The sequence below is a fragment of the Mercenaria mercenaria genome, chromosome 5 (assembly GCF_021730395.1).
Source record: "Mercenaria mercenaria strain notata chromosome 5, MADL_Memer_1, whole genome shotgun sequence".
In the NCBI taxonomy this organism is placed as follows: Eukaryota; Metazoa; Mollusca; class Bivalvia; order Venerida; family Veneridae; genus Mercenaria; species Mercenaria mercenaria.
The window spans coordinates 663678-675129 of NC_069365.1; the positions used below are offsets into that span (position 1 = coordinate 663678).

Here is an 11452-nt window from a genome sequence, read left to right on the forward strand (position 1 = left end):
TATTGTAGGGATTATACACGATTATTTTGTGTATAAACGTATGCAGAAGCCTGAAGGTCGTGGTCACAAACATATCCCAAGGGCTTCTGCATGCATGTATTGTCGCTATTCTTCGTTGTCCCACAGTGCACTTGGTCATTCTTAACTACAATGTTTTTTTTCAATTGCAGAACAGGATGGTTTAAGTGCTTTAAATTTCGCCGTCAAAATTGCAAGTACTATATATCAATATGATGCTATAAAGATATTCTATACTCAATACTACGTTGCTATGTCTTCTTCAAAATATATTATGCAGAGCTACTTTTGTTTTATCGTTTTTTTTTCTTTTTTCTTCTTTACTAAAGTAAAACGGAGATTGCTTTCAGTCTGTTCCCATTGGTTTTCACTTACAAAATGTCGCGCCTAGTCTGGCTACCACATAGATAATAATTCTGAACACAGACTAGTAATAGACATTCGTAACTAAAATGTCAAGTGTTATGACTGTAAATATTATTACTTTAATGGCAGCATTTAATCGCATTTCATATATCATTTAAGTCCGATTAACATTTGGAAAATGCTATCGACAAGTACAAAAAAATTGAATTGCAATGTCAATTTAAGACCAATTTGCATACCGAAAAACATTGTAAATGTTGTGGCATGATATATATAAGATTGTACGGACATAACGAAGCAAAGTTCCTACGCGCCATAACATTGAACAATGTTTACCAAAGCACTGTCTGTCGTCTTCGTCCACCAGTTGCTGTTGTTTTGTGATGTGGAGTCATACTGTTGGGGTACATATCCGCCACCTGACGGTAAGTTCTTTTAATTACTAATTACACGTTTTATCTTCTGTTTACGTCCCAGTTCGTTCAGGAGCTAACAATTGAGAGGACTTGACTTCCATCTCCTGGCTATGCGAGTAGTACTATGACGGTTTGGCAGTTGTGGCAACTTCCATCTCCCGGCACTCTAACGGTTTGGAGTTTATGACTTCTAACTCCCAGCTAAGAAAAGACTTTGACGGGTTGGCTGAGGTCGTGATTTCTATCTCATGGCTAGGTCTTGATTTCTGTCTCCCGGTAAAGTGAGGATTATGACGGGTTGGCAGAGGTTGGCTGAGAATTTTAACGTTTTTGCAGAAGAAAGTACCAGCGAAGTGGTTTACCTCTTATGTTAAATTTTGCCCCTTGTTACCGAAAGATATGGAAGCTAGAAACACTAACCGACGTCAGATTACGTAATGAATGTGAGATTTAATCCTTTTGCAGTTATTTGACTAGCTCTCATTCGTGTTTGATGTAACACAGTCATACTTCTCAGGTAACGCTTTCCGAAAATAGCTTTAATTACCGGCTAGTTATTTTGACGCGATATTTCATTTCACGGCTATTTTTAATTAGTAAGTTAAATGTTTAAACAGCAATTCACGTTATGCAGTCAAATAGTAGTTCATGTTATGTAATCCAATAGTAGTTCGCATTATGTGGTCACAAAAACCTGTTCACGATATTTAATCAAACAACAGTTAAAGTTATGTAATCAAACAGTAGATCAAGTTATGGCTTTATTATCAAACATCAATATAACTTAATACAAAAACTAATTGCAATAGTAAGGACAGGCATTATTTCAACAAAAAATTTGATAAACCCTTAAATGTTGCATTAGACGTAAATTAACATGATTTACATAAAAGTTAATTAGACATACGCAGTTGTATTAGAAAATGATACAACATAATCGTGCAATCATGAATTCCAAATAAATGGGTAACAGAAAGTAAAACAAAGTAAAATCAACTTGCTCTTCTAATTTCAGATGGCCGTACTTCCTGCGAGTACAAGGGATGGACATTTGTATCAGGAGCCTCGTTTAAAGCTCCGGCTCCCATCTGTGAAGAGTGTACCTGTACGGACGGTGGATTAAGTTGCTGTGGGTAAGTCATATTTATCGGCTTTCAAGAATTATTGACCTGAATTCTAGAGTAGTGTTAGAAGTAAACACCAAGGTGCAATCATTTGCTATTAACAGGTTTCTTGAATCATTTATTTCTAAACTCTGAAGACTCATTCTGGAAAACGCTGCTACAGAAATATTCCGTTGAAAACAACTATTGCTTTTTTGTGAGCTGGATATGAGGATACATATCTAAACCTATGGAAGGCCAGTACGCCATATCAAATGCCGTTTGCCAGAAGATACCAAATGCTAATTACCTAAGATGTGCTATGTTCATCTTTTATATGCAATATTGACCTTAATTTAGAGACTGCTCAAGATATATTCAACTTTGCTAAATATTCAAACTACTAAGTATGTCAAGCTGCAATCATAATTAACAAACATTTGATACAAGATCAAGCAAATAAGAATCTTCCACTGGTTGCAGGTAAAGATGGGAATATCCGGCACGAGGGTAACTGTTTAGGCGGTAACGAGGCTCCTGCTGAGTTACCGCCAAAACAGTTAACCGAGTGCCGGATATTTCCACATTTACCCGCTGCCAGTGATTGATCCTTTTTCTTGCAAGTCTTATTCTTCAATTTATAGAAGATATAAAGAAAATCGAGGGGTTTTCATTAAGGCGCTATTTTGTTATAATAGCGTATGAATTTACGCATTCATTCATAAATTATAGCACGTGAGTCATCTTACACCACTGGGTGTAAGATGAGTTTTTCTAGCACTGGAAATGCACGGGAAAAACCTATCCGGCATGTAAGAATTTGCATAATTACAGTATTTCTGATACATTTTAAGCGAATAGTATTTTAATATAGCGTACATTTGTGTTTATTTTGTGTATACATAGATAGTGTTAACTTATTTTTCAAATATGATATTTGGTCATAATATCCTGAAAATATAATGCGAAATGATTACCATTTATTGTCACTTTTTAATTGCCAGGTGCTGTAGAAATTGATGTAAGCATCCTTCAAATGAATGTCGGTACATACAAAGCTTTGGTCCAATATACCAACCCCCCCCCCACCCAATCACTATACATATCCCCCTAAAATGTAAGAGTGTGACAAATTCAAAATTTGGTACTACCTTTTGCTATTTAGCTTTTGGTAATAAGTTCTAACTAAGTATGATATTAAGCCGGTGGAACGCAATCATTGTTTAGTCATACACGTCAGGCCAATCAAATTACATCTCCGATCGTTATTAAATGCAGAGTTATGAAAATACTTAAATACTTTCTATTTGTAGATATGGTAAGAAAGCTGGTGTGGCCAGTGTACAAGGATGTGTGCTAGTGGACGATGACAGCACATGCGAAATGCAATTTGTTGACAGCATGGACGAAACTCAACCTTGTGCCCTATGGGAACAAAAACGAGGTCTGAAAAACGAATGATTCTGTATAAAAAACCTCTGTGAACTATGGAATAAAGCATTTGAAATTCACTTGTATGTTTTGTACCAAACATTGTCTTTATATACATTGCTAAACGTCTTAGCTATTTGTTTGAGGTTTAAGCAATAGAAATGTGCTGTCGATACATGCCAAACCGATTACAACCAATCATTAGTGTCACAAAATAAAATGTTACGCATTTATATGTACTTTTTCGGTTTCGAAGAGACAGCATTCACTCACACAATATTCTGAATAGGACCCGACAAGTCCTTATTCTGTAAATAATATCAGTGCCATGAAAACGCCTTTGAACGAACATTTTCCCAGTTTGAAATATCAAAAAGTTAGACTGTATGTATAAAACAAGAGCCGTCTCTCATTCAACAAATGAGTTTTTTGTTTGTTTGTTTTGGGTTTAACGCCGTTTTTCAACAGTATTTCAGTCATGTAACGGCGGGTAGTTAACCTGACCAGTGTTCCTGGATTATGTACCAGTACAAACCTGTTCTCCGCAAGTAACTGCCAACTTCCCCACAGGAATCAGAGGTGAAGGACTAATGATTTCAGACACAATGTCGTTTATCAAATAGTCACGGAGAACATACGCCCCGCCCGAGGATCGAACTCGCGACCCCGAGATCCGTAGACCGACGCTCTTACCTACTGAGCTAAGCGGGCGGGCTCAACAAATGAGTAGATGAGTTTAAAGAAAAAAAAATCATAAATATATACATATATGAGATCGGTATCTGGCATGCAGGGTATGAAATTTAATTCGCGAAGGGACCACCAGACACGGGCTCTTCGTTAGGAACGTATATTTTTCCAGTATTACTCGACTTTTTATTCTGGTAGATCTTAACGCCTTTAGTTATTGCCCAGAATATGGTCAAGTAAAGATCTGTTTGACACTTTAACATCTGCTTATTTACAATTATTTGTGTCCAGGGGTACGATAAATACCAGTTACATTTTCTATGGAAGCATTTTTTATTTCCAATCCTGATTAGCCCACAAAGATATAGTCTAATTTTGGCATAGATAAAATTTTTTGAAAACATACTTTGTTAGCAGGAGAAAACCAATCAAATTAACGAACAAGTCTGTAGCTTTATAGGCTAGAAATAATCAACTACAGTTGTCAAAATCTAAGCTGCAATATGAACAAAGAGACCTGGCTAGGGAGAACTTGCAGCTGAAGGAACGCTACATTCAGCGTGACATAGAGACTGATCAAGTCAAACGTAAATCGCTTAAATGCAATCTGCAAACTCTAGATTTCAAGAAGACTTGGAATATTCAAGATAAAGATACCAAGAAGGGAAACGACACAAAGAAATGAAATGAAACCATTAGAGCTAAAAGTTCAAACTGAAAAGTTTCAATGCTCGCCAGCTAGGTGACACTGAAATGCCTTTCAGTACATAATAATGGAGTGAATTAAGAAGTAATCTAAATGTTTATTTTTTTATCTACTTTAATTTGTAAGTTCAAATAAACAATCTGTCTAATACAACCTGGAACTAAAACCAAATCTGCTAAACATGACATGTGCTGTTAGGCTGTAATAAATAAATTCCTAGGTTATCATCCACATCCCCCTTTCAACAGGGAAAAATAATCAACATTAGCAACAGATTTGAAACAAATGCCATACAAAACACGTATTTCAGATTATATATCAAACGTATATTGATAGCATAGGAAGGTATGATAATGTAGAAATATATTTATGTTGGCCTTATACATGAAAAATATAACATTCCTGAGCATTATCTAATAAAACAAAATACATTCTTGATTCTAGCCACTAGGATATACCCAGTCATTGTGAATAACATGTATACATTCCTGAGTTTTTACACCAATGTAGAAAGGCATACAATAGAAATGCACTGATCTATTCTTTTTCTTTTTTATATTTTGTCTTATTTTGACTGGCACTGTGTGTAAAATATAAGGCTATCTTGTTTATCATATCTACGTGATGTGCAAATATTCAGACGTTAAATTTAACCTTAATGACAGTAACTATGGAAACTAAAACAAAAGATTGTTTATACAACAAATCTATTTAAATAAATATCAAAATCTTTATACATAATCACATTGGAATAGCACCTGGACAAATAACGTAAATCCTAAAAATGCAATTGTAATTAAAATAACAGTTTTGCCATTTGCATAATAGAAAAAAAAACAACAACAACAGCAGATAACAACAACAAAACAAAAATAATATAATATATATGATATGTAACACACCGTGACACTGCAAACCAAAATGAGAACCTCATCCTTTTTTATTTTCGATAAACAAGACAATAAATTTATATTAAGTTATATAATTAAAACTGAAGGGGAAAATACGTCCAAGTAAAATTGGTGGGTACATGTATCAGAATATGTTCAAATCTCCTTTTACTTACACTGTTTCTATGATGTTTCTACTAATAAACAATGTATATAATTATCAACTTATCTTAAAAACGATCACATTTTGCATAACATTAAGTTATTATTGATGCCTGCAGAGTACCAAAACAAACTTTAACGGAAAATAACCCAATATATTAGACTCAAGTTCAAGTTCGATCCTGGCTCAGCAAATCACATCAAAATCTCCATCAAGACCATGTGACTTTTTACATCCAAAATTAAACATTTCATTTCAGCTATAGATCAGTTGTAATTTACTAACTCTTATAACTGGTCATGTGAGCTACCCTTAATGTAACAAGACAAGGTAAAAACATTTAACATTTATTAGCATTTACAAAACAATTTATGCAGCAAATAAAAACACCAAATTAAATAGAACTATGATTTATAAACTTAATTTTTCAAAATAAAGTTAGTTAAGTTCTGGCATGTGACTGGCCACGGCTCCGTTCTCGTCGGGATACCGAGCCAAGACAAGTAGCTGTATAATGGCGTCCCATTTAAGCAAAGCAAAAGTTCAATTGTTCTGATGACGCTGGTAGTCAGTTATCATTATGAGTTTGGTATTGGAGACTCGAATTCCGCCACATGTTCGATGAGGTACGCAGGAACTGCAAAACCGAAATCGAACACCGCCAAATTTCAATGTTACACCTTTCTGCAATTGATCAGTCTTTGATTTCCGTATGCGAAGTATTAAAAAACTCTGAGATTCACAAATTTGAACATCTTCAAACGCCAAAATATCGCTTATCGAGTTACCACTGGATTTTGCCAGTTCACTCACGCGCAAAAAAGCAAAGAAAGCTAGACTATAAGCACTGGCGAACAGTTTACTCTCAAATTTGTTTGAACACACCACCTCTAAGCGTGATAATATTGTTTTAAGCACGTCCGGAGTAATAGGTAATCGTACGTCAGCTTTAGCGTTTTTGCGCTTTAACCCATCAAGCAATTTCCCGATTACAAAATTATTTGAAACGTCCGGGATATTTTTAATCTTACGCATGTAACTTATTCCCGTTACATAAAGTTTGACTGATGCATAAGCCAATTGTTGTAAAGATAAATAAGCAATAAAATGAACTACTTCGTGTAACAATGGTGGCCATGTGTTACTCAGACCATACTGCTGACGGAACTCATCAAAACGCTTCAGACCCGTAGAATAGGCCGAACGAGTATTGTCAGCTAAAGCGTCATTTAATAACCTAGCAGCTTCGGACTCAATATCGTCGACAGAAATCGGTCGGGCAGTTTGTTTGGATTTAGACTGGCATTTGGTGCTACCTTTCGGAATCTGTCCCACTGTTTACGAGAAATAGCATCAACAATTACATTGTGTTCTGACCTTATATAACGAGCTTTAAAAACAATTTCATGTTTCATTGATATTAATACTAGGCCCCTAACTAAAATCATCACTCTCTTTGATTTTGAACTTTGCTTGTTCAAAATTTCAACAAGGGCCTCATTGTCAATCCATAAAATTATATTTTTCCTAGCAAGATTTTCTGACCATAATATGAAAGCTAGGTAGACTGGAACTAACTCTAAAATTGTCATATCCCTCAAAATATCGCTATTAGTCCAGAATTCCGGCCATTGAAAAAATGACCATTTACCTTGAAAATAACAAGCGGCCCCAAGGTTACAACTTCCCGCACTATCTGTGTAAAGTGCCAAAGTTTCATTATTGTACCATACTGGCTCAGGAATGTGAACTACTCCATTGAATTCATTGAGGAATTGAAGCCAAATTTGCATATCTTATATCCATAAAAATGCTCTACTACCCCTAATTGCACGACTGAAGAAACTGAGCTTTCCAACCAGAGATTGCAGTTGTAATAATGAAATTTTCTTCTTACATAACAGTTGACGCAACAAACTGGTTAGCTCCTGAATTTTTCCGGCCGGGACCCTTATCGTCATAGCTACCGTATCAATATCAAGTCCTAAAAATGTTAACACTGTAGTAGGACCCACGGACTTCTCATGTGCAATGGGTACACCTAGTTCAGTGCAAACACGTTCAAAACAGTCTATAAGTACCAATAACAATTATGTACCCGTGCAACGCAATTTGTCACTACCAAAACTCGGAAGGTAATCTAGAACCCGTGTAATTGAGCCGAAAACCTTTAGAAAATCAATTTAATAATAAATTCGCGTCTGCCTTGTTAGGATATTTCGAAACGTATTTGGCTAGAAGTTTAGTGTTTATAGGTGATGGTCCGAGGGCCGTTAAATCTCGGTTGTGCAGTCGGGTTTCTGATTGAAGGCCTTGACTGATGACGGTATGGACTTGTCTGTCCGCGGACTGTAACGAATGGCCTTGACTTATTGGTAAAACAGAAACGGCTTGGGTGATTCCCGCTACAATTTAAGCATGCATGAGTATACATACAAAAAGGTCTTACACATGTTTTCAAATTGAAATCGAAGCATTTTCTAAGTACACCTTGATTCTCGTTTGACACTACCGATGCTGAATGACCTACATAAATCAACCACAATTCATAATCAATATTCGCCCAGGATTTATTAGGATCGAGAGACATTCTAAACCTAAACTGTTCGTCATAACGTTTCCAACCCAAAGCTGAATTTCGTTTTGCAGCGATTCGTATTGTCTGCAAACATTTCAAAAGCTCCTGTGTTTTTTTTTCAGGATGCACGGCCAAGAAAATACTCATGAAAACATCAAAAGCATCTGTCCACACCTCTATTGACATTATCTTTAGATTGTTATTTGATTCCCTTTTGAAAATTAATTCCCCTGAATTATTTATAATAAAATTTCCATCCCTTTCAGAGTCAAATTTATTGCTCAATAACGATCCTAAATCAACATAGGCTCCAGCAATAGTCTTTTCCTTAATATTAGATGGTATCATTGCCCCTAGTTCGGTATGAATACTAATAACTGGGTTAATTATACCTGTCTCGGGAATGCCACTCCACTGCGAATCTTCAGCAGGCACTGTACCAAGCGCTGACCTTGATGACCCCGAAACCGCATATTCAGCAGACGCTGACGTTGAGGACCCCGAAACCGCAGCTTCAGCAGACACTGTCCCTAATGCTGACCTTGATGACCCCGAAACCGCATCTACAGCAGGCACTGTCCCCAACGCTGACCTTGATGACCCCGAAAGCGCATCCGGCGCCGTCACCGCTGGCACTTGTACAACTTCGGACCTCACTGGCGCGTCCGACGAAACTGTAACTGCTGGCACGTCCGACACCGACACCAGTGGCACTGATGAAGCTTCAGACTCATGATCCGCCTTCCTTTTCCGTCCTCTTGACCTACGAGACTCTATCAATTTGCTTAGTCTTAACTGCGAAGCCATCAGGACAAAACAACAATTTGTGCTGATGAAACAAAACCACATAATTTAGTTTCCTGAAGTTGTCCCAACACACTCACACAGAAAAAGAATATCCCAACTTTGTTGTGATAAAACGAAAAAATTCACTTTTGTAACTTTTTTTTTTCTGACGGCTGTTTGAACCAAACTCCCTGACGAAAATGTGAAAAAGATGCTTGGCTCACCGAGTGAGTCGATTATACGTTGTAGTCGCTGACATCATCAATTACAACTGAAGAAATTCATGACCAAATACGGAGATAAAATTGCCGCAGCCCCAAAAATAACTGGAGCTATTATTTAAAAATAGCTCTGAATAAAATATTGCATTTACTCCAATATATGTCATATTATTCAAAATATGTATATGCTATGAATATTACGGGTCTGACAGAATTAAAAATTTACCCGAAGGGTTGTCTCAAACGCTTTACATGATTTTTAACGCCATTTTTCAATAGTATTTCAATTATTTAATGGCGGGCAGTTAATCTAACCAGTGTTCCAGGATTCAGTAGCGACACAAACCTGTTCTCTTTAAGTAACTGCCATTTTCTCCACATGCGTCAGAGGTGGAGGACGAATGATTTCAGGCATAATGTCTTTTATCAGATTGTCACAGAGAACATGAACATATGCCTCACTCGGCGATCGAACTCACGACCCTGCGATCAGTAGATCGGCGCTCTCCCTATTGCGCCAAGTGGGTTGGCAACTAACATTACATCAAAGCAAAATACAATACATTGCAAACAGAGCTATATATTCATCTGACATAAATATTGCTTTCTATTTCACAATTAATCCATGAGAAAACTGGTCTAAAGAAAGGATGTATCATTAGAAGTCAAACAAACAAACACTGCCCCACTGTCTTATCAGTAAGACTTTTCTTCGGTTTTAAATGTAAACTGTGTAGTCTCCATACAGTCATGTTTATACAGTTAAAGACTGACTTCTTTACCAGCAGTGTAATCCATGTTTATTTTCGTATTGCCATTACAGAGTAACTCTCAAAGAAAATACACTGTATACTGATACAGTGATATCATGCATGTAATGCATTAAAAATTTTATTCCAGTCTCAAAGAAATGATTAATAGACATGAAGAAACAGTTTAGCTTCAACACACAATAACAAAGTATGCCTGGACACATTCCTACAAGAAATCAATGTAAATAATTGTCAAAATATATGACACATTATAAAATAAATATAAAAGTGATTTGAAAAATCAGATAAGTAGAACTTAGTAAATTTCACACATGCAATTGTTACCTGTGGCAATATTTAACTTTCGGGAATATTTATATATATGCACATAAACTAGATCATAATTATTAGAAGAAATCTCACCTCCGCGAGTTAGATAGGACTCGCTGATTTTTACTGAGTAAGGCTTGATCAGTTGGGAAAAAACATATGAACACTAGTGGTTCTTATATTCAAATTGTTATATGTTACTTGCTCTTCTCCGTCTTGCCGTGAAGGATCAATAATGTGCATAGCATATATCCAATCGAAATAAACTTTAAAAACAAGAATTGCACTTTAAGACTGGATATCCTTAGGACACCGGGCACATTTTCATGCCATATCGCCAGGCAGAGGTATGTTTTTGACAATACAAAAAATCACTGTCTAAATGTATGCTCGTGGACTTCTTCTTATTTGTTTTTGCTAATGAGGAGTCAATTTTTAACACTTTCTAACGCTTTGAAAATACCTGGGCTTTAGAACGACATAGCTTTTTATCTACGAAAATAAAACTTGAACTTGGAACAAACAAAAATCCCACAGGAGTTCGTATCGGAGCAAGGGTATATGGAGATTTTTGGAACTTCGTCTAATCGTTCAAAAGGTCCTTTTAATGTTGTCTGAAAGTGACAGTATATGCCTCTGATGTAAGATATTTCCGTATTTGAGAGCTGCAGACTTAGACATTTCAAAAATAATTTCAGAATGAATTTCTTCGTGTAATAAATGTTGATTCTACGGAAGCGTGAAAGGGCCATCAGACGCTAATAAGTTTTATTACGTTACAGGTGCGGAAAGATTATAAAGGAAAAGTAACACTGTATCATATAAATGTCAATGCTTATCAGTTATGCAGTGTAATTTCTCTTCCTTCAGATGATACATTTTCTTGATAGCAACATGCCCAACAACTTTTCAATTCCTTTTTCTCAGTCTGCACCATGCGCCTCTATATATCCAGTATAGAAATAGTAGCAGTATTATACCAAGATAGACTGAAAAGAACAC

The 11452-nt window shown here is 36.2% G+C and overlaps 1 protein-coding gene across 1 annotated transcript; it reads left to right on the plus strand.

Annotated features, from left to right (window-relative positions):
* The first annotated feature begins 650 nt into the window (after positions 1-650).
* On the plus strand, positions 651-3414 carry LOC123556411 (uncharacterized). The gene is made up of 3 exons (XM_045347077.2): positions 651-809; positions 1816-1933; positions 3217-3414. Exons 1-3 carry the CDS (start codon positions 713-715, stop codon positions 3362-3364), a joined length of 363 nt encoding a protein of 120 aa, XP_045203012.1. The 5' UTR covers positions 651-712; the 3' UTR covers positions 3365-3414.
* The last annotated feature ends 8038 nt before the right edge of the window (positions 3415-11452 follow it).